The sequence below is a fragment of the Apiospora aurea genome (assembly GCF_038362705.1).
Source record: "Apiospora aurea strain CBS 24483 chromosome Unknown utg000006l_segment0_segment0, whole genome shotgun sequence".
Taxonomy (NCBI): Eukaryota; Fungi; Ascomycota; class Sordariomycetes; order Amphisphaeriales; family Apiosporaceae; genus Apiospora; species Apiospora aurea.
In genome coordinates, this window is record NW_027117393.1 from 1,397,431 (window position 1) to 1,424,511 (window position 27,081).

Below are 27,081 nucleotides of genomic sequence, written 5' to 3' on the forward strand. Positions count from 1 at the left end.
CGCATACGCTTGAATCGCAGCTGGCGGTTCTCGCCGTCCACACAACAAACACCCTGAGAAATCATGAACACCTACAGTAGCTATCCCCTCCTCTTCCTCCAAATTCTCCCACTGAGGCTAGAAATTCACGAACAATCCCATAGATGTTGGCTTGGACGGGTCAAGACTGGTGTGCGCAGATTTGTGGCACAGTGGCTAACGTTTCTTTTTTCTTTTTCTTTTTCTTTTTCTTTTTCTTCATGTGTCTGCCTGTCTGTAGGCAGCTATACCAAGCTGGACAGAGACTAAAATGATGGGCGTATGTTCTGGACTCCTTCGATTTGGCCAATGTGACTCTCTACTATCGGAGATGGCCCGAAGATTCAGGGGGGATATGTTTTTATTTTTTGCACTTTTCTGGCTGACCCGACTACCCGAAAACTTCATAAAGATGCTGTGCCACATCACCCCTGGCTGTGCACAATTGTTGCTCGCAGTCAAGATTGCCGTCTTCGTGAGGGGGCAAAAATGGTATAATGAGATGGGGATTTTTGAACGGGAACAATCGGTCGTGTGGTGTTGAAGATCAAGCAAGACAGGCCGTTGAAATGAATGGCCCGTTGCAAATTACCCCGGATTCTATTTCAGCCCTACAGCGATCAAACGGTGAACCCAGCTGGTCGGGACAGGGGATGGCTCCACTGAATTGGCTTTAACTGCTCAACCCCCCTGCCAACCAGTGCGTAAGTAAATAAATCAGACGACACCCTCCCGGCAGGACGAGTGATTGAGTGATCCCCAGGTAAGAAACTGCCCTTCTTGGACGTGTGCTAATCTGATGGCATCGTATTGTTCACCCAATGTAGCCTCGGTTGATCGTCTGTTTGGCTGCCGTACCCCCTATCTTGCTGGCGAATGCCTTTGCTCTGCTGAACATGAAAGCAAAGCAAGACCAGATCAAGGCGATCAGGGCCTTCACCACAGTCTCTCGTACGGTCTTTCTACGCACGCCTTACAGCCCCTGTAGTGCCCCACTATTCGTTGAGAGGTTCCATAGCTGAATTCAACTTAAATGGTGCTTTGGTGCGCCTAGGCTTGAGGCACCCGAGCATGCCTCGGGTGGTCGACACAGCTTTACCTGCCCTTACTTGCCAGTTACAGCAATATATAACGACATTTCATTGCACTTGGCTCTAATACAGCAATTTCCGTTTCATCAGGAATTGAATTGGCCGTGACGAGAACAATGGCTTCACACGTCCGTCAGGAATCTCCAAGCATCTTGGTCCCCTATCTTGACCCCCCCTGCTCTGTACGGGAATCCTAAAGCCTAGAAAGACGAGTTGATGCTCGTTGAGTTCGGTACTGTTCTGGTCTAGATGCATTCTCCGTTGCCTATATCAAGCGTACCAGACTTTGGCCCGAGTTACTACAGCAAAGTCCTTCCCAGGAGTCATCAGTCCTTCAACACAGTTCACGAGGCCATCACCCGAGATCTCGTTACCAGAATATAGGAAAAGCTTCCCTCTCAGTCGATTAATTGATCAATTTTCCCCAGGGTATAAAAGAGATCCTTCTTCCGGTTTTTTTTTCTTTTTTTTTCTATTCTCGATTCTATCCATCCAATGTCATTCAAACCACATCTTCTGAGCCCATTCAGACATTCCCACTTGACCAACTGCTACTTCAACCATTACTATATACTAATACTCTGTACTACCTTGTACGCTTACTTCTATGCTTCTTCTTTGAGAGACCTCTATTCCTGAGAACATTTTACTGAGACATTCTATCGAGACCTATCTTCGAGACACTGTCGAGATACTACCGTGACTTGTCATCAACCCTCTCTCTTGTACAACACTCATTTCGAGGCTCAACCCGTATCAACTGTCTACCAAGACGTTTTATATACCCTGAAGTCATCAATTCAAACATAACTCATGGATCCCTACGGTCAAAACACCTGGAACTCTGACAACATGGACTCTATCGACGAGTTCTTTAACTTCGACGCCGCCTCCATGTTTGTCGAAGACCAGAACAACGGCACTGGCAACTTGGATTTCTCCTGCCATGACAACAACATGATCACTATGGAAAATATGCCCAAAAACCCCTTGTCCAATCACAACACTGGCAACCTGCCCGAGGGCTTTCGGCCCGAAACCTACATGGGTCACCAGTACCCAAACCCCATGAAATTGCAGCCCATGGCAGTTCAAGCGGGCAATAGATCCTCAGATCTATCCATGATGAGCAACGCAGGCAATACCACCAACTATGGGCTCATCAACCAAGACACAATGCAAGGCTTCAGGCAGCAGCCTAATATGGACCAGAACCAATTCAACTTCCTGAATCAGGATTTCTCCCAGAACGGCAACTCTCTAGGCTTGACACTTCCCCCCATGAACTACCCATCTCCAGAGAGCTTGGGAAACTCTCTTCCTGCGTCTCAAGAGCAAGCCACTGCCAACATCAACACCAGCAATGAACCCATTACCACCTCCACGCCGGCCACTACACAGCCCGCCAGCACCTCAGGGATGACCTCAGCACCCTGCCAGGTTACCAACTCTTCTGCCGTTCCCGCACCGGCACCCGCTGGCCCAGCCAAGAGGGGCCGCAAGCGGAAGGCCACCGCCGATCCCGAGGCCCAGACCCAAGCAAAGGGCCCGGCTCCAAAGAAGCTCAAGCTGAACGCTTGCAACCAATGCCGCAAGTCCAAGGTCAAGTGCGACGGCGACATTGGCAAGGCCTGCTCCAATTGCACCAAAAAGGGCATCGAATGCGTCATTGACGGCCAGGACCACCGGACCAAGCTGACCAACTTCGAGGAGATTATCGAGAAGTTGGAGAAAAAGCACTTCCTCGTCATGGAGTGCGTGGCTCTCGTCATGCGAGCTTCTGGATCCGAAGAGCATTTTAACATGTTCAAAAGCTGTTGGAAGGAGTTTTCAACTGCGTCCAACGTCGTCGACACTCTCGGGTCGTTTTACCAGGACAAGCTGGACGGCAGTGATGATCAGTCTGTCATTGAGCATGCCCAGGAGTGGCAGAGTGTATCTTTCCGCGGTATCCTTCAAGAGCTCCAGTTCATTGCCAAAGAGAAGGTCAAGGTCAAGGATCTGCGACCCCTCAAGATCAAGCTGAAGAAGGCCGCCCACTGGGTTCTCGCCGAGGCCTATCGTGCACTCGATACACTTGCACAGCAGGACGCCAAGGACGTCGTTGGCGATCCATGGATGAAAGACTACTTCCTATTCATGAACCATCCTCTCGAGCAGTTGGATCTCAGCGACCAAGCTGACGCCTACAACAAGAGTTGCCTGAGACCGCGAGGCAAGCTCATCCCCACGTTCCTCAAGGGAAAGTGTGGTCGCTGGAAGAGGGCGGAGGAATACATGTCACTGGTCCGGCAGCAACTCACGCCTACGGGAAGCCCTGGGTCAGGGCGATGAACGCTAGGTACGACCAAGCCGTAGGGTTATTAGCGATATACAGTTTTGGACATAATATATGACTCTGTTTGGTTTTCTCATTATGCCACTGTTTATTCTATTATGCCGCTGTCTATTCACTGTATTAATGTAGTAGTCGAAATGTGCTGACCATTACTAACATTGTAATAACCGTTTACGCCACGCCAATATTCATTAACCGTATAGGGGGAGGGGGTTCACATGGCTGGTCCTGAGACCGTCCAGATTCAGACACCGTCACTCTCAGCATCCTAGTCTTCTATGCATTCTACCACCGAAAATGGTTTCGTATAAAGTAACATGTCCAACTGCCGACAACGTCTCAGAATCGCAGATGATCACCAAGACCATCTCAACGGCGAAATGATCTCAGCGTGCTTAACAATCTCCAGTTGGCAGACGATCTCTTAGCTGGGTACAGTCTGCTAACTAATAGGGACCCCCGCTTATGTAGGTAGTTAGGTAAGTGGTGAGCAGGCATCTCTCTAGACCGCTTGGCATAGGGTGACATTCTGGCACGACTCGAGAGCAACACGACAGTGGTGGATACATGTAAATTGCACACATATGAAAGAAGTGAAGTAGGGAAGTATGTAAGTCGTCAGGTGCTCGGTAAGGCCACACTGCCCTCGGCCATCGTGACGAGGTTTGCCGAAAGGCCCTCGAATGCTCCGGGGGATGATAGGCCAGCAAGCCAGGTACCCCGCGTAGGTGGAGTAGCAACCCCATGTCTTCCTTCCCCCAGCCGCCCCGATTGACCCCAACGTCACTTTCCCCCATTCGGGACATCGACACCGGTTCCCTCCACTCTTGGCCGCTTTTCCACTGACGAAAGAAAGCACCAGGTTTGCACAACGGGGAAGACGGAGCCGGTTGCGATGGCAGGTATATAAGGCGAGACCGAGGTGGCACCTCGAAGCTCAGAGAATGGGTTCCTTCACCGCGCTCCGAATCCAGATAGTAGGCTTCCTGTCCGAGAACCGCTATCGGTATCTATCGGTATCGGATCCTCCCTCCTGGCCTCGATCGTCTTGACCTCTTCCAGCCGCCCCGGAGATAGAAGCAGCCCGCAATGGCGCCACTTGCTCTCTGGTCCATTGTGCCGCTGCTTGTGGTCTTGGCCCAGTCGGCATGGGTCCCACCGACGCCGATGCTTCCACGAAATATGGAACCGCGATGGCAGAAGGAGATCGCACCGCGGCTAACCAACACAACTGATCAATGGCCGTATGGACCATTCAAGACCCAAGGCCGTGATATTGTAAATAACCGCGGCGACGTCCTGTCCTGGGCTGGCATCAATTGGCCCATGAGCGGTTTGTTACCATCTGGTTTCCGTTCTTAGCTGTTTCTGACTTCTTGCCCCAGGAGAGACTATGGTCCCGGAGGGCCTCGAGTGGAAATCGGTGGATGAGATCCTCGACGATGTCCAATCTGTCGGATGGAACGTCCTTCGCATGTAAGACCTTTTTCAAATAACTTGCTGCCACTCAAGCAAAGTGCTAACCGACGATCCAGGGGCTATGCCACCCAGATGATCGATGAGATCTACGAGCGGGATGGAAACGACGTCTCACTGGAGGTGGCCATGATCATGGGACTCGGCTACGAGAACGGCACCAAAGGGACGAACCAGATCGTCAGCAAGAACCCGGGCTGGACTGCACAGACGACGCGCTTCGAGATCTGGTCCGACATCGCCGATAAGGCCCTCGAGAAGGGCATCTTCATCCACCCGGACGTGCACGTCCACCAGGCCAAGTGGTGCTGCAGCCACACGGACGGCAACGCCTGGTTCGACGACGTCCACTTCAACACGGCCAACTGGCGGCGCGGGCTGGCCTACGTGGCCGACTGGGCCAAGCGACACCCTAGCGTCGTGTCCATGTCGCTGCGCAACGAGCTGCGGTCCTCGTGGAACCGCACCGACCTGTACTACAACTGGCAGACGCTCGTGGGCAACATGAGCGCCGGGTCGAACGCCATCCACGAGGCGAACCCGGACCTGCTCATCAGCTGGTCCGGCATGCAGTACGACGAGGACCTGTCGGCGCTGACGGCCCGCAAGAACATCCTGACCGCCCCCTGCTACAAGTGCGACGCCATCCGGGACGCGCACCGACGGGACCCCGTCTACTTCGACCTCGACAGCTACCCCTGGGCCGACAAGGTCTTCTGGGAGCTGCACATCTACCCGATGAGCGAGGACGTGGACACGGGCACGTGCGAGGCCGTGGTGGCGGCCCTGTACCGGGCCGGCTTCCACGCGCTGGGCATGGAGCCGCCCCCGGGCTGCGGCCGGAACCTCACGGGCGGCGACTGCCCGCCGCCGCAGCGCCTGACACCCGTGATGCTGACCGAGTTCGGCCACGCCCAGGACGCGACGCTGTACGACGACACGCTCCAGAACTGCCTCGTCGAGTACACCAAGAAGCACCGCGTCGGCTGGATGGTCTGGAGCCTCGCGGGCAGCTACCGCACCCGCGAGGGCGTCCAGGGCCTGGGCGATACGTGGGGCCTTACCAGCTTCGAGTGGGACGGCTGGAACGACGCCGAGACGGTCGAGAACTACTGGAAGCCTTGGGTCAAGGCGATGAACGCTACGACCAAGTCGTAGGGTCATTGCCGATATGCAGTTCGGATATATGCGGCAATCGATGGAGAGTAAGTATATATATGCATATATGTATAGGTATACTAGGGTTGTCACAAATGGCCCTACTTAATAGAACTAGTAGTTGGTATGATTATAGTGGTATTGTCTATGGATGAAGCGCAGTGTAACGCTTCTCCTGGTAGTACCGACTGAAGATGCTTTATTCCATCTGCGGGAATCATCCTGCCGGTGTTCTTGTGATATACATTGTGAGTGGCCTTTCAGACGCTGTCACGGTGGTGGTTCTGTATTGTGTTTCAGCATTTGGTATTGGCCAGACGTATCTGGCGTTCCGTAATGCGTCGTCGAGGCCAACAATATGCTGTCGACATGCTCGCAGCCCGGAAGCTGCCGTTGAATGAATACATCAAACGCCCATGCCATGCTGTACCATGCAACACATTCTCGCCGCGTAACTCATGGCACAACTTCCTGCGCCTCGAGTGATCAAGCGTAAAGCGTGGTATGCCGCTGGGTATATATGCTCATAAGCCCGCTGCGCCAAAGAAATAGGACTCGCACCGGGCGTATGTATGTAGGTATGTAAATGGTCGTCATCTTGTTGTTATTGCTGTTTTTCTTCCTTTTCTTCTTCTTCTTTTCCCCCGAAACCAAAGGTGATGGTTTACAGGCGGATGGACAGATCCATGCACTCGATCCTCCACTCCCTCCTCCCCAGGAGACTCCGCAGCCACTCGATGCCCAGGCCCGTCCACTCGGTCCTCCTGCGATCTATCTCGCCGGCCGCGGCGCCGGCCAGGGCGCCCACTGTGGTGTTCAGCATCTCGAGTGCGGTCGCGTTGAAGTTGTCGCCGGCCACGTTCAGCGCTCCGGAGTTGCCGGCCGCGCCCGCCGTCGCTATCGTGTCATTCTTCGGATAGTAGTACGTCGAGGGCCTGGGCGCGAACCAGTTGCTGTTGAAGTCGAAGAAGCAGCGGTCGGACCAGTGGCACGAGGTGACGAAGAGGATCAGGAGCAGCACGGAGCAGTAGACGCAGGGCCGGTTCAGGAAGTATGTGCACACGAAGAAGAGGAAGATGAAGGCCGGCGAGGCATTCGTCGGGATGAAGAGCAGGGGAAGCCAGCTGTTTTCGCCGCAAAAGGAGAAGGTTAGCTAGTCAGTTCCAACGCTGTTGCTTTGCGACGACACATGCAATGGGAGGGGCATCAGTATATGATGGGCAAGAACTCACCTCCGTAAGCAGAACATGGCGCCGTTAAATCTTCGGAGGAATCCTCAGGGAGCAAGCGAGAACCAGGAGAATAGGTAGGTAGCCGAATGCGAGGGATTTTGGGGCTACTTTTTTTTCTTCTTCTTTCTTTCTTCCTGCTCTCTTGCTGCGATGCCGTATGCACAGGTTTGGGTGGCGTCGATCCGCAGAACTTTGGTCTAGGGCCCGACTGTATGGCGATGATGGGGGGCGCAAAGGAGTGACCCCACACACACACGTCGAGGTCGAGCGCACACAGCAGCAACGAACGGGCTATGCGCAATCGATCGTGGGGCCGATGAGGGGGGCGTGGTTTTGGATGATGATGCCACGAGGCCAGAATACCAACAGATCGTCAACAGAAACCTTGAATTGTATACTCAGCAAGGGGGAGAGAGGAGGATGTTGCAGTTCAACCACACGGCAATCTGCAGCCCGATGAGGGAGGATTCCATGGGTTGGCGGAGGCGGCTGACATGACTGGATCTGAGGAACCAAGGAACCCCACTAGTAAATTGTATGCAGACCACATATTAGGTGGGAGCGGGCAGTGTGCCTGGCCTGGCTGTGAGCTTGGATGGTTCCAAGAGCAGGAGCAGCAGCCAGCTCTCGGCCAATTCATAAGACGACGTCCATTGTCACGAAGGTCATTGACGCGCTGGAATCGTAGCATTCTTTTTCTACATGCTAAGATAGGTAGGTAGGTAGGAAGGTAGGTAGGTAGGTAGGCGGAATTGGACTCAGGTCTACCTACCTACCTACCTACCTACATTACATTATCGATATGGTGTCAGTAGGGGACGCGCAAACAGCCATGATCCACCAAACTGATCCGGAGGGGGTGTTGCTAGATCTATGGGCGTGTGCATGTATCGGCATGCAAGTATGTAGGGTAGAGAGAGATACAGCGGTCATCACGGTTGCCTTTTTGGAAAATGGTTCAGGCGAGGATCCATCATCGGCCACAGACCAGGCCGTACCACCATCGACAGCGCACACTTGCATGGATCGTACCCAATGAAGTGGGATGGGGAACTGACTTGACGGGAACGATCTTATTTGCTTGTTCGGTCAACTCGAACCTGCGTTTGCCATTGAATTAATCCCGGGCGCGCTTGATTGCCCACACCCATCCTATCTTTTTGTTCCATGCCCAGACTTGGTGGACGTTGGACGTTGGACGTTGGACGTTGGGCGTTGGACGTTGGGCGTTGGACGTTGGGCGTGCCGTGCGTTCGTCGCAATCAATCGTAGATTTTCCATTCCGTCGCATCAAATCATTAGACGTGGACGGACGGACGGACGGACAAGATAAATCGAATCGTACTCGGCTCGAGTCTGTTGGTTGTCACCTTATTATTAGTCGAGAACCCCAGCCCAGCCACTCGTCCAGTTACTTGTGCTTTTACACTACCACCCCGTCCAAAATAAACTGGGCCTTAGAGGGCCTACTGAGGGCCTCTCGCTGCTCTGCCCTGTGGACTGTGCCGTACCCTCAACTGCAAAGCGTTGAAAAGCAAAAGCCCGTGCTGAAGATACTGCCCGGGGGGGGGTCGAGGTAGCAAGCAAACACGGCCCTCAACATTGCTTTGCATCCTTACAGCTAGCTACTTTACGTTGTACCCTAAAGTACCTGGATTCCCAGCACTGGAGGTGAGTGACCGGAGTGATGGACGGATCGGCTGGAGAGGGAGCTTGGGCGATTTGACTGAAACAACCATCGGATTGGGCAGCTTTGCTAATCCAGAAACTTTTCAGCCATCCATCCCATCCCATCGCATCTAAAACGTCAACCACCATTTGGGGAGATATCTCTGATCTCTCTCATCTTTTTCCCACACCCCCCATCCAACACCATACATTCCACCTTCTGACGGGCTTCAGACCAAGCAAAAGCTCTGTCGCCTGTTCAGACCCTTTCGCGCCATCACAATCAGCCCGCTGTTCATCCCTTCGCGACCACACGGGACGGTAGCTCGCTGTCCGGACTTCGCTACAGGAGTCATGGCGAGCTACAATCAGTCGGGCGGCGGCGGCCCCGACGACCACCTCAATGCAATGCTCGCCCGTCTTAGAGCCAACCACCAGCAACAGCAGGGCCAGGGCCAGGGCCAGGGCGAGAGAAGTTACAAGGACACCGAGGATCTGTCTCGTTTGGCGCTCTCTCTTAACCAAGATTACCTCGTCTCTCCCGCCTCGGAGCATCAGGATGCTTCAGCCTCCGACGTCTTTCCTCCGCCCGCCCCTACGCCGCCGGCAAGCCACTTCTCCCATTCTCACGGCCCTCCGGGCATGTCGAATCTGGGCCCAATTGGTTCTCTACCTGGTTCGCTCGCCAACAACAATTCTGGCAAACAAGCGAACCAGTCCGTCAATCTGCTGGGTCTTCTGAAGTTTAACCCCGCTGGCAACAAGAGTACACTGGCCCCGGCCAACCAAACCCTTTCACAGCCCTCACCATTGTCCCACCATCAGTCTGCGTCATCTCTCGAGCAGTCCATGAACTTCTCTCACGGTGGCCTTCAGCCCACCCTGCATGCCCCCGTTCCGATCCAAGGCGATCCGCAGGGCTATCTGGCCTCGCTGATGAAGGGTGACTCGCAAATGGAATCCGCGCGAAACGATGAGCAGACGCACGCTTCTGCGCCTGCCCCGCCGGAGTGGAACACGGGCAACCCAGCCGATGAGACACAGGCCTATCTGCTCAGTCTCCTGCAAAAGAAGAAGCCATCGCAGACCGACGAACCTTACCATGCCGAATCTTCTTCGCACCCCGATCTGAGTGCACACTCGAGCATGTTAAAAGAGAACAACAATGGAGACCTGAGTGAGCTGTTGAGCCGGGAACAACCTCAGATGGCACCTCAAGACCCGCATTATTCTTTGCAGGCGGAACTGCAGCAGCAGCAGCCTTACAGCCCTTCCGCATCCATAAAGAACGAGTATGCGTCTCAGTCCCCCCAGAATGGTGCAACCCGGAAGTCCACCATGTTCGACTATAATAATCCATTTGAGGACCTAGCTTCATATTCTCCCCAGAATAAAGCTTCCAAGTCCTCAACCCCGGGACAACAGACAGCACCTAGCATCCAGATTCTGAAGAAAGCACCCAGCACCGCGTCTTCTCCCGGTGCTAATGATAACAAACGTCACAGCTTCCAGCGGAGCCACGTCACAAGCCCAGAGCATAGTCGCCAATCACCCTCATCTCTGCGCGTTCAGCACCAGCCTGACGCACCCGAGGTGAGCCACAAGGAGACTGTTTCTGAGGCCATTGATGGTCTTGCAGAGACGGCAGACAGAGAGGCGCAAGAAGCGATAGCGCAGATGGAGCACGAGGAGGCCCAGGCCCAGATTGTGCAGGATCTGGATGAAATGATCCGGGCCAAGTCAAATTCCGAGTTCGACGAGAAGTCGGAACTTGCAGCGCGAGACATCCAGAGAGAGCTCGAGAAGGAGGAAAACTCGGGACTTCTTGAACGGTCAATGTCTCCTACCACGGCGCAGGCTGTCCGCGACATTGTTGACGAGGCGGCCAACGGTCACGGTCCTGTGGCAGACAGCTGGGAGAGTGCCGATGCCGATGAAATTGTCGTGATCGAAGAGGAGCCAACCCCTGTGAAGGTTTACAACTTCCCCATGAAGCCTTGGATCTCCATCTCGTTGCAGGAGAATGAAGAATCTCGCCCCCAATTCCGGGAAGAGGTCATTCTTGATATTGCTAGAGTCAAGAAGGAGTTTGATCAGATTGACCGGAACCTGGTTTCCAGCACCAAATCCTTCATTGTTTACGGCATGTCCAAGGCTGGTGGCATTCGAGTCATCCGACAGGATGATGGACGTGATGCCAAACTATTCACCGAGACCAAGGACCGCATCTTCAACATTGCTGTTTCATCCACCCCTGCCGACATCCACACTGCACAGAAGGAAGCAATCATTGGCACTGGCATTAGTGGCACTGTCTACCATATTCTCCTGAGAAACGGAGATAAGGACTACATTGACGATGCGCATCCAGAGCAGTACGGGTTTGCTCTGCCCCCCCATCAGCACTCACGAAGGCGATGCTCCCGGAGGAGTCCTCAAGACGCGGGCTAGAACCTCGTGTGCTCATCCAGAATACTTCGCCGTAGGCCGCGGTAAGACGATCAGCATCATCTGGCCTTCCTACATCATGAAGCACAAGCTCTTCAAGCCTGGCCACGACCGCGTCGTCGATACCGAGAAATTGTCGAAGCAATGCTCGTTACGAATCAACACTGGTAAGGCCGGCAAAGATTTCACCTTCAGCCAAGACGACAGTACGATTGTGTCTCTGGACAAGTCTGGCCGAGTCAAGTTCTGGGACGTGCGAGATCTTACGGCTGTCGACGAAGGCTCTGATCCCCGATTCCCAATGCCAGCGCAGACTTCGCTAGAGGTCAGGGAGCCATTGATGACTCTCACCACCACACCGGAGGGAGAGAAGGCTTGGCCAACCTCTGTCCTACTGCTGGATAAGCAACGGCCGTACCAGAAGCGTTGCGCCTTGCGCTACATGATTGTAGGTATGAAGCAGAACCACACGCTTCAGCTATGGGATCTGGCCCTCGGCAAGCCTGTTCAGGAATTCAACCTCCCTCACTCCAAGGAGTCGGATGCCGTCTGCAGCGTCATGTATCATCCGCCTACGGGAATGATCGTGGTAGGACACCCCACTCGCAACTCAGTCTACTTCCTACATTTGTCGGCGCCCAAGTACACCATCAAGGGTCTGTCCCAGGTCGACTACGTCCAAAAGTTGGTGGCGAAGGACGCGTCCATTCCCGAGCCCGATAGTACCGCGGTCATTAGTGGTGTGCGCGAGTATTCTTTCGCCAACAAGGGTGTGATTCGAAGCCTGGATATGCTAGGAACCCCTGCGGCAGAGTTAGAGAAGGACGAGCAGACCCTCTTCGAGCTTTACGTGATGCATTCGAAGGGTGTCTCCAACATCTGTATCAAGCAGAGTGAACTGGGGTGGACTCGGGATAACAAGGTTATTGCACCGGTGGATGCCATTGAGACTGGCATTGTGAAAATTACCAAACTTAAAGAGTTGCCCAGCACCCAACCTACCGAGACACAGCCTGTGGAAGACCCCACCACGTTGCCTATCCGCATCGCAGCACGACCAAACCTGAAGGAGAACATCTCGCCTCAACCTCAGCTTGGGTCTGGTCAAGAAGACACAAACCGAAAATCTACAGACGATCTTACCACTGCTACTCGTCAACAGCCTGAACGAAAGGCTTCCGAAGCACCTGTTACGCCTAACAATCAAACAGAGAAATCGGATCGCCGATCAAGAAAGAAGCGAGAAAAGGCTGCTGCTGCCGCGGCTGCCGCGGAGAAACAATCAAACGCTCAAGATCCCATTCAATCTACCAGCAGTGCGCATTCCCCACGCGTGGGTCCGACGATGGCAAAGAACGAGGCCAAGACTTCAGCATCTTCCCAATCCAACGTTCTGCCAGATTCGCTCCAGTCTGCCGTCAAGCAAATCGAGATGACGCTCAGTGGTGTAGTAGAGTCTGCGCTTGTGGAAAATCGCCAAAAGATGGACGATGATCTACGCAGTCGCGACCAGGCCTTCAACAAGAGCCAACTCGATCTTCTCGACAGCGTATCCGCCACATTGGATGACAATGTCTCGCGTCTATTGACGAGAACCATCAGTGACAAGGTTGAAGAGTACGTTGTACCTGAAGTGAACGAGCTCATCACTCGAACCATCACCGAACAATTGGCTCGCACCGTCACGGAGCAGATCGACTCTAAGGTCAGCGGTCGCATCTCGCATGCCGTGCAGAACCAAATGCAGAAGTTACTGCCTGCCGCCGTCAGTCAAGCGATACAGAAACCAGAACTGGCCAAGGTCGTTACCGAGAAGATTGGACAGAGCTTGTCGGTCAATATTGAGAAGGCATTTATGGATGCTCTTCACAAGACCGTCACACCCAACTTCACACGAATGGCAGCTACCGCAGCTGGCCAGGCTGTGGAGAATGTACGTCGACAAGCAGCGGAGCAGATTGGAGAGCTGGAGCTCAAGAGTCGCTCCGACAGCAACAAGATCGACCAGCTTACGGCATTGGTTACGCGACTCTCTGACACTGTCTCCTCCATGGCTGCGACCCAGGCTCAATTCCATGAAGCATTCCTCAAGATGCAGCAACCGGCCGCCTCGCGCGAGCGTCCGTCTCGTGAAGTGTCTCATTCACAGTACTCCCAGGCCTCTCAAGGGCCCTCGTACTCGAACATGCAAGCTCAGAACTACCCCAGCCCCTCGGCACACTCGAACAATCAGATGATGCTGCGTAACACTGCTGGCTCCAACAGCAGCAAGGATCACGACCTTGACCGCAAGGTTGTCGATATCGCAAACCTGGTCGAGCGAGGCGAGCTGGAGGCTGCTCTGGTCAAGTGGCTGCAGTCGGATCGTAAAGATGATATCTTCAAGACTTATCTGATCAAGCTGGATGCTACTACTCTGAACGAATTGTCGCCTCTCGTGTCCCTGGCCGCGATCGCTGAATTGGCACGCGAGCTTGGCGGACAGTGTCTCCGAGAGAAGGTTGCTTGGATGGAGATTATCATCCGTAGCATGCACGACACCTTGCCACACATTGTAAGTTCACACAAGGGTGACCACTTGCAAGCTCCGCGGCTAACCATATTTGAACTTCAGGAATCCCAAGTTCGCGAGGTGGTCCCGAACATTCTCGGTGGCTGTGTGTCCCAAATCGAGCAGCTGTTCATGCGCATCAATCACCTCTCGCCTCAGGAGCCGATTCTCAGACACCTTTCGCAGATGATGAACATGGCAAACACCATCGTGGAGTTCGCAAGCAAGCCCAACATGAGCCTCGGCGGATACTGAGTACATACCATGATCACGGATATGTACATAGACCGGTTATCTACCTGATATATTCTCAGTTGTCCACGTTGTTCATACCGCATAGCGGTTTTATCGAGGGAGTTAAGATTGGTTTTGTTTTGGTTTTCTGCTGCACACAATTCCTGTGCAGCATTATGGTTTACAGTTCTCATCGGCGAGACGGAAAAGAAAATCAACGAGGTTCATGATGTCGACGACGGATGGATGAAACTCGGGTCCTTTTTTCTTCTGTTCCTGCCTTCTTTATACCCCATACCGGCATAATGGCATCACTTGGTGTTCAGGGTCGCAATGCTGTTGTTTGCACGCTCTCTATGATTCTTTTCACAATGATTTTCATGACTCTTCTTGTCTCGTGGCCAGCAGGGAGGGAGGAAAGGGGGTAACATTTGGGGGATGGCGAGAGAAGGATCTCTCACCATTTGTTTCTATGCAGGGACGACGAAGAAACTGAGATGAGGCATTCATGAGGCTGGGGATCATAATACTTTGCATGTCAGACCCCGTCTGTAAGGGTCCCTCAGGCTTGAGTTGGGGCATATTCATCTTCTCTTAGTAGTGCTCATATCTTATTGCGGATGAGCCATCTCCATTTCGAGTGGCAGTTGTTGTAGAGTTGTTGTAAAGCACATAAACCGAGCATTTGGCCCATGATTTTTTGGTTTTGGTTACTGCTATCGCTGTTGCATAATCACGTGAGCTACGAACAATATATGGCGAATTGACACGGCATTGTCACGGCGTCAGGTCGTGCTCTAGCCAATTGCACCAGACCACCGTCCCCAACCGGGCAAAAGGGCGACGTTGTCAAGCCAGTGCCCTGACCGCCTACTAGAGCTTATCACCAACCCTTACACGAATAGCAACATTTGTGAAAGGTTTGATGAACTTAGCCATATATTTTATGTGTATGTTCTTTATTGCGATCTTTCACTACTCCTCGTCAATCGAACTGCCATCACTCTACAACGAAGAAGCCAAGGCTAGCTCGTAAGCGAAGCCAACAGTCATCTTGGCGTGCTGCAGGACGTGGTCGAAGTTGACCGTATCCATGGTATCGCGGTCGGTGTGGATAAGCTGGCTTGTGTCTTCAAAGGCAGATTCAATGACGAATGCAGAAGGGTATCCAGCACGTGAGGCGGAAGCATGGTCACTGCAAGCGTACGCACACTTTGTTTCGACATAGGGGATATCGCAGTACTATTATCAACTTCATTAGTTTCACGGCACGCTAAAGTTTTGGGGTCATAGATGGCATCTATCGCAAGGGGGACGATGTGGTGGTGGTGGTGGTGGTGGTAAAACTCACGGCGGTGATGACCTTCTTAATGAAGTTGGTCAGGCCTGTGTCGACATAGTCGGTGATAACACCGACAGACTCCTTGGTGCCCGACTTGACGTATCCGGTCATGTCCTGCTGAAGCATAGCCTTGACGTCGCGCTTCTGCTGCGAGTATTGGGTGAAGATAGCCTGGCTACCGAGCAGGCCACCCTCTTCGGCGCTGTACCAGTGGAACTCGAGCGTGTTGGCGGCCTGGCCTGCGGCAATGGTGGGGTCCTGGAGGAGGACACGCAGGGCCTCGAGGGTGGTCATAGAGCCGGAGCCATCATCGTCAGCGCCGGGGGAGCGGCCCTCCATCGGACTGCGCTGGTTGATCGAGTCCAGGTGGGCTCCAACGACGATGGTCTTGGCGCTCTTGCCCGGGACGGTGGCGATGACGCTGTTCTGGCCCCATGAGTGCGTGAAGGCCTTGGCGGTGACACCCTTAACACCGCTGGCCGAGATGACCGAGTTGACCTGGGCCAGGAGCCACTCGGACGACTGCGCGCCATATTTGGACTTATAGTACCGATTCTGGAATTCAGAGAAGGTCTGCAGCTTCGTGCACATGACCGACTTGTCTAGCTTGCCCAGGAGGGCCTTGACCTTGGTGGTTTGCGTCATGGACGTGGGGAAGGTGACCGCTGCGGTTTCGACGAGCGCCTTGGGCTGGGCCGCGAGTTCTGCGAGCTCCGGGTACTCGGTGATGTCGAAGAACTTCTTGCCATCCTGTCGCAAAGTTAGTCCACGGTTACATATTGGAGAAGACGGTGGTTTCGGTCCCCATTACATACAGCCTTCAATTCCCACTTCTCGGCTTCTGTGACGACCCTGGTCTCACCTGGCGCGAGTTCGATGGTGTACTGTTCCTGGGCAACCTCTCGTCGGCCTACGGAGAGAGCAGTAGTGGCCGAGGCGGCCAGGGCCGCGACTAGGAGACTGCGAACCATCTTGATGAGAAAGATATGCTTGAGGGGGAGCAGATGAATGTCGAGCACAAACTACCGAGCGAAAGACGGCAACCTGGACCCAGTCGACACAGGGCGATAGACGGGCTTTTATAAGCAATCGGGCGCAGTGTCCCACGAGCTCTCACTTGTGATGCATGAGAAAAAGTGGAGGGCCGGTCGTGGCTACCTACCTACCTATACCGGGTATAATACAGCGAATGGCTCACGACTGCCGATTCGGGAAGTTGGGAGCTGGTGATGGAGGCCGACCAAGCTTTGGTGTGGGCACATCGCGTGCTGGTCTGCCCTCGGCTGCCTATCGCAATTAAGGCCGTTCATGCACTGCAACCGGATCAATGGACCGGACGGATATCGCGCATGGACAGTCCATCTGTTTCGACAGCTCGAGCACCGTCTCCGGCCTCCCAGCCAGCCCTAGGCGCTATCGTTGGCAGTCTAGTGGTCCAGGCAATCAGTGCCTACCAGAGTCGGGTCCCATCTGTACCTATGTGAGCACAGCGGATCAGGGGCCATGGTCACGCTTTCGCAAGTTGTCTCTCTCTTGCAAACTTGCGTGGCCAAGCCGGACGATCCCTCAGCTTGAGAGCGGTGTGGCCAATCAGAAGGCCCATCGTGGCAGGAGTCGTGCCCAAACCGGTAGGTAGTCACACAAGCGCAACAGGATGGCTCTGTTTGCCGAGATGCTCACCAGGGTGAATGCGGGGTGGCTACACGGGTGGCACGTTATCTGGCTGCACCTACCCTACAGAGAGATCAGTCTTGGAGACAGGGACTGGACTGGGACTGGCTGTGTGTTTACATGGAGGTGTGAGGAGGCGGGATTGCAGGGGCATCTCCACGGGCTGGCCTATAACGTCCTTCCATATGCAAGCATCAAGGGCCGGCCCAAGTCGCATTGGCCAAGACGGAGAGTCGGTAAGTAGAGGGGACTCAATGATTTGCCTGGCGCCTGGTGCCTGGTGCTTACCCGTATGCATTTGCGGTGTTGTCTTTTTCAGATGTTCCAGAAAAGTCGGCTCGCTCTTGCTGAGATAGGAAGGTTGTTGGGTTTTTGGGCGGTTGCCAAGACGTGGTATTACACGTCGTAACTGCCGCTGCATTCATGCATTGGCAAGTGGGCTTTTGAGCAGCAAGATAAGACCGAACACGGCCACTGGCTTCTGCCATACAATCCGCAGGTACACATTGATGTACTTTAGGTATGTTGCTGGGGATAATCCAAATCAAGTAATATGTTTTGAACTGCAAATTGCCTTGATTTGCGTACACTGTTCAATTGCTGCCAATGGCTAACCCAGCTGCCGATCTTCCGTTTGTCATCGGTACTGTAGTGAAGGTGTCGTTCGCACCCAGCATCCTACTTGTGGATCGGCAGCAGATCTCTTGTTTCTATCCAATTGATGTGCATCTCGACGGGACCAACCGCAAACGTGCTGTAGCATTCCGAAGAAGCTTAAAAATGTTTCATCTTCAGATCTGGCATCGTGACGGTGGCACCCGCGGCTCCTTGTCTTAGACACCCTCACGGATGACGCCATTATAGCTTCAGTGTCTCGGACGACTCTGGCAATGATCTGCCACGTCAAGCTACGATGCAGTTTGAGGAATGCCATCCCGAGCTATACACGAAATGGCTCGGATATTGCCAAGACAACAGTTTGCCGTTCTCAGCATAACGGCACGGAAGGCAGCCATGCTCAAAACGCTGAAGGCCCTCTATCTAACATGCGCGACGAGCAAGCTCGTGGCTACTTGCTCGTACCAGACTCTCAGTTTTTAGTCAACTCCCTGGCTCGACACAATGGTATGGGGCATTCTAGTAGTCAGCTCATTGCTATGGTCAGCTTGCAGCGCAACAACCATAGCAGACTCAGGACTGAAGTCGCGTCTCCCATATGCCCGGGAACGGGCCGAACTTCGGCCTCGATCAATATGTTACACTTATGTCACGACGATGCTGGTTACGGTAATACCGGGTGCCAATTTTACAACAACCGGGAACGCACCAGGTGGCAAAGGCACCAGATCCCACTTGGAGACCGTATCAAAATTATCAACTACGAACGACACGGCCGCGGGTGGTGAAATCCTCGGTCGTCCAAGAACCTCACCACCAATATCTATATCAGTAGATGAGTCGAAAGGTGTCTCTTCAGGCATGTTAGGAGCTACGCCCGGCACTGGTGGCTCTGGAGGTTCCGGCGGTCAAGTCTCTGGGCAGACAGGCCAGGAAGTTTCTTCCAAAATTTCACGGCCTGTTTCGTTCGATCCGTCCACCGGAATTTTACAGTCTGTTTCGTCCATTCTGTCCACCGGTATATCGCAGCCTGTTTCGTCCATTCTGTCTACCGGAATCTCACAGTCTATTTCGTCCATATTATCCACCAGGATCTCGGACCTAGGTGTCTCTACGGCAGATGGCGGCTCTGATACAACAGCCACTCGGCCTACTTCATTTGGTACACTCCCGCCCTTGACAATAACTAGCGGCTTTAATACACCATCCATTCGGCCTACACCATCTAATACGTTCTCGGCCCTAACAACAACTAGCAGCCCAGATGTAACAGCCACTCGGCCTACTTCATCTGGTGCACTCCCGCCCCTGACAACAACTAGAAGCCCTGATACAACATCATTTCTGCCTACTTCTGATGCACTCCCCCTGGCAACAACTAGCAGCTCTAATACAACAGCTATTCGACCTACATCATCTGATACACTCCCGTCCCTAACAACAATAAGCGGAAGCATCAAGGGCTCTTCACTGGCGCCATCTTTATCTTCACAGCCAATTCTGCCTGGCTCGGCTACCGCGATACAGAATTCTGGGTCAACCTCGCTGTCCCAAAGTCCCACTGTAGAGTCCGAAGGTGCAGAAACGAGTAATGACCCTAAACTATCTGCCTCTTCAACGAGCATCGCTGTGGTTCAGCCCACTGAGTCAAGTGATCAAGCGCAAATATCTTTCAGTGGGTCCGTCGATATCGATACAAAAACGAGTTCAGTATCGGCTACGACTAGCATGGTGACTGGCTCGCGTTCAACTATTACTTCAGCGCCTTCGACTCAGGCTGGTATGGAGATTGGAAGCAGTCTAACAACATCAAGCACTGCATCCAGCTCGACTATATCGACAGTCTTGTTGAGTGTAGAAGTCAGTGCAGAAGTAGCCAACAACAACAATACGCTGAGCAAGAGATCTCTGCACTGGAAACGTGACGAAACCTCTGGTTTCGTTGGGGATCAGACCTACCAGAATCCCGATACTTGCAGCAATGCTACGCTATTCAGGCAGGGTGGCGGTCAACTGGTGAGCCGCCAAAGACCGTTATCTGTTGATCCTGGTGTGGACTACATCAACCTCTCGGACTATCCGGGCGGGTCGATCTCGACTACTTTTTCAGTTGTAGGTCGCACCCTGTTCTGGAACAACACTGCATTCTCCGGAGGGACAGCAAGGTTCTGTCAGCTACAGAGCGGGGCAGTATACGGACTGTTTACGGAGAATCCGGGTCCCGAGAACTGTACCTTGATTAACTTGGTTGTCTTCACAGGTGGGTTGTACCCCTTACCCTTCAGACGGTATATACTGACTACATCCAGCCAATGAATGCCAGAATGGCACCATAGTCGCACCAGACGTCACTTCTCAGCCCGCTTCATCTCGCACCCCAACAGGGAATGGGGCTTCAAGCGCGGCGGAAAGTGATTCAGATGGCCAGTTTACTGTAGATGGAGGTCCCGATAGCTCCAGTACGAACGATGTTTCGGATCCCATCAGCACATCAAATTCGGCTGATGCGCGTACAGATACACCCATCACCTCAATGAGCTCTTCATTACCTGTTGCGACCTCGGCTCTCAGCTCTCTGGGAGATATATCAGGATTGGACACTGAGTCCGCGAGTGGGGCAGCTGATGATACAGTGAGCTCAAAGCCTTCGTCTATCATAGTCTTGCCGGGGTCTTCGTCAGGATCTCCGGCGACAGAAGGGCCAACTGAAAGTCTTGTTTCGGTAAACGAGTCTCCGAGTGGCACGTTATCAACAGCCATTGCCTCTTCTACAATTGAAGCTGTAACAAGTACAGAGGAACGCAGTGCAGGCGGCAAGTCTGCCGATTTCACGGCATCAAGCTCTTTGCAAGACGCTGGTACATTCACCAGTGACGAGCCACCTCCTGGGTTATTCACTGGGAGTAGTTCATCAACCTTCGCAATTGTAAGCTCCGATGTCGACAGGTCTGAACCAATCCCCACATCACCGGCAGCTACATCTACATCATCAACTATACAAGATATCGATACGCTGTCTTTCACATCAACCTCAGCCGGTAACTTTGAGCCACTGTCTAGCACTATACCAACTGCAGGTGTGTCCATCAATACAACTCCGGAATTTACTTCTCCGGGCACGGAAGATAGCACGGCATTTACGACGGGAGCCTCCACGCAGTACTTGTCTGAGAGATCTGGCTCGACGACAGTAGATGCTACTGTAACTCCGTCCGGCGTAATTCCATCGTCTTCGGATTCTTCAGCGGCCGCGACAGGGGGCACAGATAGTGTTTCCACGCCGTTCCAGCCGAGTTCATATTCTGACACAGTAACGACATCGACCATAGTACCGATTATTTCGGACGTTATCACACCCAGCTCCAGTCCCACCGCAGGAGAACCGAGTCTTGGCTCCATCACAGGCTCGTACCTTCCAAGCTTAAGCTCAGACGTGGGCAATATCCTTTCGTCTACTCCAAGTCCAGCATCGGAGGCCACAAACATTGCTTCCAGTACTATAGACACAGAATCATTAAGAGAAGCCTCGACTACCAGTCAAGAAGAATCCAGCAGTGCAACCCCTGGCTCGCTCATTTATCTGACCAGCTCAGGCACATCGTTATCAGACGTCGCGAGTGCTTCAGGTTTAGATTCCTCAGTATCCCTCTCCACACATGCTGAAGTGTCTTCTACAATAGACACAAACTCTTCTGATACAATCATAACAGCCGTGGCTACGTCAATCGTGTCATATACAACTTCGGATGCAGCCTCCACTACAGACCCTGGTACCACAGATCTTATCGGCTCTTCAGGCTCTGCCACGTCCACGAAGGACTATTCGAATACTGATAGTCCCGCTACGATGACAAGTAATGGAGACACCATAGCTAACAGTAACACCTTACCAAGTGAGATTACATCAATTATCGAGACTGGCAATCTGGAGTCGTCTGAAGCCTCTGCTTTGCCGACAACTGCAACAAACTCCTTGGTGGACAGTACGCTGTCCGGGACGGATTCGTCATCAACTGTGACAGTCACACTTCCTCCGGTAGACACCTTTTCCGCGACCGAGCCTACGGCAAGCGAGATTAGGACAGTTGAGTCTATTTCAACCGAGCCTGCGTCAGCCGAACCTACAGCTGAGTCTACAACAAGTAGCTTGTTCAGCAGTCCAGAACTGCCCGAGATTTCAATTACGTCTAGTACAGGCACAGGCTCGCTCCTGGAAACTGGGACACCATCTACTTCAATCGAACCAACAGCGACCACTGATGACACACCGGTAGAAAGTACCGTCAGTAGTGTTATCACCACGGATACACCCACTTCTGAACCCCCTCTAGCTTCTTCGCTGGCTACCACCACCACGACCCAAGAGGGTCTGTCGATCAGCATTTCATCGTCGTTCATTAGTGTTGCTTCTAACCTACCGGCATCTGTAACTGAAGACAGTATGAGCTTTAGTCCTAGCGGCACGGAGACCATAGTTGCTTCAAGCGCCACCTCGGCAAGTAACGTGCAAAGCAGTAGCACAGCCCCCTCGGCGACTACAGATACCGTTAGCAGTACCAGCTTAGCAACCATCACGACTTCAACTGGAATCAGCATTAGTGGTACCAGCACAGCCACGGGTACAGAAGATGCCACGACTACAGAATATGCCACGACTAGCAGCACATCCACGGGCACAGAAAATGCGACGACCAGCAGCACAACCAGCAGCACTGGCAGCTCATTTGATCAGGGAAGCTCTACCACTACCACAGCTACAACCTTCTCCTCAAACACCGACCAGGGCGTGTCTAGCCTTTCGATTACGAGTACTGCAGTATCTATACCGACGATTATATCTAGCTCGCCAGCTGTAGCAACGTCGAGTTCAGCGACTGTTGGCAGTGCTAGCTCAGTCGTCGGTATCAGTAGTACCTCCAGCATTAGCTCCTCTGGTGTCGCTGGTATTACCAGCACAACTCTTACTGCGTCACCGTCATCTTCGGTCGGGGGCGTCACAACGTCATCAACTTCCAGCAGCCTAGCATCTTCAACTGCTTCCTCGCCGGCTTCTTCATCGACTTCTTTGTCGGCTTCCTCGTCGGCTAGCTCGACGGTCTCGAGTCGTAGTAGTACAGCTTCAACAACAGGCGCTATGTCAACTTCGTCGCCCACAACTTCAGCTAATTCCTCATCTACGTCTTCAAGTGTTTCGAACATATCTTCAAGCAGAAGCTCAGCAACACTTTCACAAGGTTATACTACCGTGACCAGGTACGTAATACCCCTACCCTTTTGCACAGTTAGTTCGGATGTAACACAGATTGAAATGATACACTGGTGGCTCACTCAAGATTGGATAGACAATATAATGGTACTTCGGTAACTACCACGACAGTCCCCCTAGCGGAACAGTGGCTGGCACAGGTAAGTCGATTAAGTGGAAAACAACTAGGATTCGGAAGTGCTGATGTTGGATGCCATACAGTGATCGTGCAGGAACCAACAGGATATGTTACCACGACAGTACAATATACAGGGACTGGGAAGATCGGCTCGGCCACCACGACGACCGTAGCGCCCAGTGGAACAGCGCCAGGGACAGTGATTGTGCAAACCCCGCTTCCCACGCTGGACTGCGACCCTTCAGGCTACCTCATACAAAACATGGCTCTCTATCGAGTCAACATTACCACGGGGGCTTCTACTCCGATCAAGAACCCTGTTGGCGATGGACAGCGTGGCATCAATGCCATGGGGTACAACGTGGGCGACAATTTCCTCTACGGCGCGATAGGACAGGGGACAAACACTGACCTGATCCGCATTGCGGCCTCGGGCGACAGCACAATCCTGGGGTCGCTGAACGGGACAGTCGGCGTCAACTTGAACGCGGGCGACGTGGATGAGAACAACCACTACTGGGCGACGGCGAGCGGCAAGCAGTGGATCCAGGTGGACCTGAAGCCTGGGTCTCCTACATTCTTCCGGACATTGGCAAGCGGGACGGCGAACCCAACGTATTCGCAGATCGACTGGGCGTACGTCCCCGGCGGAGGCAACTACCTCTGGGGCCTCGCTTTTAACAGCGGCTATACCAGCACTTACCTGCAGCGGTTCGATCGGACCACGCGCACATGGACTGTCTTCACCAATTTCGGCAATGTCGCGGGCAACAACCAGTGGGGCGCTGTCTACGCCTCGGACGACGGCTTCCTCTACGGGTCGGAGAACGCCAGCGGCCAGATCTGGAAGTTCCCGCTCCCCGCCAACGGCACGGCGGCCGTCAGGATCTCCAACGGGCCGGCGGCTAGTAGTAACGACGGCGCGAGGTGCATCAAGGCGGCCAACGTATAAGGCAGGAGGAGGGAGGTAGGAGTAAAACATATACGTATACGTTAATGAGTTAGTATGAATCGTTAACCGTGAACATTTCCACGTGGATGGATTTATAAAGAGTTTATGCATATTTCAAGGGTGGTCGTTACGTAGCAGTCTAGGGAGCTGAAAGGCCCCTGGCCCCTGGCAGATTGGTGGGGGTGTTGAAACATTCCAGGGGTCGTCACGCTCAGGCCAACGTTTCACCACGCCCCGAGTGCCACCGGCGTAGATCGGCGAACGACTGCTGGCCCGACAGCTTTTCACAAAAAGTATCGAACACGACACATGTGGTCTCATCATCGTCCCTCCTTCCAGTTCACTTACGAGATTTTCGCTGGCGACGTACGGAGACTGTCTTTACCTTCTTCTTCTTCTTCTTCTTCTTCTTCCTCTTCTTTTCGTCGTTACTTCGAAAACTCCATCGCCTGCTGGTCGGCAATCCTGGTTGCGCGTCTGCTGCATATACTTTACATACCATACTCCCGCCCGATCTTCGTAATCAAAGTTAAATATTCGCCTGTAATTGTCTATATCTAGTACAAAGCCTCCGACGTCCCAAGCAGCCACCCGACAACATGGACCACCACCCAAGACCACCGCAGATGCGCGACTCGTGGTTCGCCCCGATCACCATCGACCTCCTCCTCAAAGTCCTCAATGTCACCATCTTCCACCCCTTCATCGCCTGGCTGATCCCGCTGTGCTTCCGCGCCGAGCACATGGACTACGATGCCATGCCCATGCGCCTCACCATCGCCTGGGCCTTCGCCGTCACCATGGTGTGGATGGGCAACCAATTGAGCCACAAGATTGCCTACGGCATGCCCCGCGAGGTCGACCTGAGCGAGGACGTCATCGTAGTCACCGGCGGCGCCAGCGGCCTGGGCCTGCTCATCGCCGAGGTCTACGGCATGCGCGGCGCCACCGTCGCCGTCCTCGACACGGCCGACCTCGAGGCCACCGACGCCCGCGGCATCACCTACTACAAGTGCGACGTCTCGGACAAGGCGCAGATTGCCAAGGTCGCGGCCGACATCGAGCGCGACCTGGGCCTGCCCACAATTCTCATCAACAACGCGGCCGAGGTCGTCGGCAAGAAGCTGCTGGACATGGAGGCCGAGGAGGTCGAACGCAGCATCTCGACCAACCTGCTCAGCCACTTCTACACCATCAAGCAGTTCCTCCCCGGCATGCTGCGCAACGAGACGGGCGGCACCATTGTCACCGTATCGAGCGTTATCGGCCACCTCGGCTCGGCGCAGCTGTCCGACTATGCCGCGGCTAAGGCGGGCGTGACGGCGCTGCACAAGTCGCTGGCGGCGGAGCTCTACGAAATGCCCGAGATCAAGACGATTCTCGTAACGCCCGGCCAGCTCAGCACCCCGCTGTTCCGCGGCGTCAAGACCCCCCACCCGTTCATTGCGCCCGTCGTCGAACCCGTAGACGTGGCCAAGGAGATCATCGCGGCCATCGACATGGGCCTCAGCGACCACATCGCCACGCCCCTCTACGCCCGCTGGGTCGACTGGTACAACGTGCTCCCCGTGGGCGTGCAGAGGCTCGCGAGGCGGTTCAGCGGCGTCGACCAGGGCATGAAGACCTTTGTCGGGCGCAAGGGCGAGAATGTGGCGAGTGGGGGAGAAGAAGGCGACGCTAATCTAGAAAATGGTGTTGCTGGGAAAATATAAGCATGTATGATAGACAGCCATCAAGTCTCGAGGTCATTCAATATCGAGTGGCTTGACAAAACATCTTTGCATTGCGTGTGTGGCTTATAGAGCAAGCATTAGATGATAATTGAATTTACGGCCGGTTTTTCGAACCAAAAGAACTATGACTACATACTTGTGTATGACTTTGGCATACCCATTTCTCGACGGCTTGCATATGATTAACCAATTACCTGACACTGCCTTTCTGTGAGCTATTGTCAAGGTCTCCGTTTCCCGGGTTGACAACATGCTCGTTGTCACCTCCCGATGAACGCAAGATATGATATGACGCGGTGGCATGGATGGGGGTTCTCCTTCTGGGAGAAGTACACATGCCTGTGTTAGACAATGCGGCGGGTGTGCTTGCAGCAGAAGGAGTATGATGTTGGTTCTAAATCCAGTGGGGATGCCTTCGGGTTGTCTCCCATCCAATCAGAGACTTGATTGTCATATCTATTGATATGCTTATTCCTTCTATGTGGCACATGCTATAGTACAACTAGTATGTTGCCATATCAGATACAGGCGATCAGGATATCACTCTGGAGCAGTTTACGAATCCAGTGTACTCGCAAGCACGTATATTGTTTCAGTAGCTCTTCAAGTTGGCGAGAGAGAGATTCTACGGGACATTACGAGAATCTGTGTAACATACGGCGGTGGTGGCCAGCTGTTTCAACAAGATGCCGTATTGCACAGCACGGCAACTAGAATGAATCCAAGAAGGGAATGCCGGTCATTTCAGTCCCACGGTGATACAAGTGCGCCTCCAGGAAACAATACGGCTGGCATTGGGGTGACAAGATGTGTTGTCTGTTCGTCGACATACATGGCTCTCCCAGGACCAGGGGTGGGCGGTCGTTGCAGCCGATTGCTGCCCAGCTGCCACTGCCCTTTCCCGCATGGTGCTACTGGCAGATAGGGTGGCTGCATTGATCTGTGAGTCTTGGGAACGCTTCATATTCCTGGGATGTTCAAGACTATTTCGGGCCGGGCATCACTTCGGTTTGGACGGGGGGCCGCCGTAATCTTGGCATCTTGCAGAAGTGAGCTGGTAGTTTGACATTCTTCGGAGGTGGCTCACTGATCGTCTGTGGTTGCGAGCAGGGGTGGTGGCCACATGTATCTTCGGATCGAAAGGTTCTTGATACGTGGGGGTCTGTC

General features: G+C 53.5%; 8 protein-coding genes across 8 annotated transcripts; 5 read left to right on the forward strand and 3 right to left on the reverse strand.

The window, feature by feature from the left end:
* Window positions 1-1,961: 1,961 nt before the first annotated feature.
* PG986_009040 (uncharacterized protein) lies at window positions 1,962-3,443 on the forward strand (the record flags this gene model as incomplete). The annotated part of the gene is made up of 1 exon (XM_066845262.1): window positions 1,962-3,443. The coding sequence occupies one exon, from the start codon at window positions 1,962-1,964 to the stop codon at window positions 3,441-3,443; it is 1,482 nt and encodes a 493-aa protein (XP_066697660.1).
* Window positions 3,444-4,536: 1,093 nt separating this feature from the next.
* Window positions 4,537-6,081, forward strand: PG986_009041 (Glycosyl hydrolase 5 family protein; the record flags this gene model as incomplete). Its single annotated transcript, XM_066845263.1, has 3 exons — window positions 4,537-4,780; window positions 4,833-4,923; window positions 4,983-6,081. 3 exons carry the CDS (start codon window positions 4,537-4,539, stop codon window positions 6,079-6,081), a joined length of 1,434 nt encoding a protein of 477 aa, XP_066697661.1.
* A 664-nt stretch (window positions 6,082-6,745) lies between these two features.
* On the reverse strand, window positions 6,746-7,330 carry PG986_009042 (uncharacterized protein; the record flags this gene model as incomplete). The annotated part of the gene is made up of 2 exons (XM_066845264.1): window positions 6,746-7,205; window positions 7,314-7,330. 2 exons carry the CDS (start codon window positions 7,328-7,330, stop codon window positions 6,746-6,748), a joined length of 477 nt encoding a protein of 158 aa, XP_066697662.1.
* A 2,005-nt stretch (window positions 7,331-9,335) lies between these two features.
* Window positions 9,336-14,235, forward strand: PG986_009043 (uncharacterized protein; the record flags this gene model as incomplete). Its single annotated transcript, XM_066845265.1, has 3 exons — window positions 9,336-11,356; window positions 11,385-13,983; window positions 14,044-14,235. 3 exons carry the CDS (start codon window positions 9,336-9,338, stop codon window positions 14,233-14,235), a joined length of 4,812 nt encoding a protein of 1,603 aa, XP_066697663.1.
* Window positions 14,236-15,219: 984 nt separating this feature from the next.
* Window positions 15,220-16,527, reverse strand: PG986_009044 (Leucine aminopeptidase 1; the record flags this gene model as incomplete). The annotated part of the gene is made up of 3 exons (XM_066845266.1): window positions 15,220-15,456; window positions 15,566-16,306; window positions 16,372-16,527. 3 exons carry the CDS (start codon window positions 16,525-16,527, stop codon window positions 15,220-15,222), a joined length of 1,134 nt encoding a protein of 377 aa, XP_066697664.1.
* Window positions 16,528-22,573: 6,046 nt separating this feature from the next.
* On the reverse strand, window positions 22,574-23,044 carry PG986_009045 (uncharacterized protein; the record flags this gene model as incomplete). Its single annotated transcript, XM_066845267.1, has 1 exon — window positions 22,574-23,044. One exon carries the CDS (start codon window positions 23,042-23,044, stop codon window positions 22,574-22,576), a length of 471 nt encoding a protein of 156 aa, XP_066697665.1.
* A 447-nt stretch (window positions 23,045-23,491) lies between these two features.
* On the forward strand, window positions 23,492-24,181 carry PG986_009046 (uncharacterized protein; the record flags this gene model as incomplete). The annotated part of the gene is made up of 1 exon (XM_066845268.1): window positions 23,492-24,181. One exon carries the CDS (start codon window positions 23,492-23,494, stop codon window positions 24,179-24,181), a length of 690 nt encoding a protein of 229 aa, XP_066697666.1.
* A 599-nt stretch (window positions 24,182-24,780) lies between these two features.
* PG986_009047 (short-chain dehydrogenase/reductase family) lies at window positions 24,781-25,893 on the forward strand (the record flags this gene model as incomplete). The annotated part of the gene is made up of 1 exon (XM_066845269.1): window positions 24,781-25,893. One exon carries the CDS (start codon window positions 24,781-24,783, stop codon window positions 25,891-25,893), a length of 1,113 nt encoding a protein of 370 aa, XP_066697667.1.
* Between the last annotated feature and the right edge of the window lie 1,188 nt (window positions 25,894-27,081).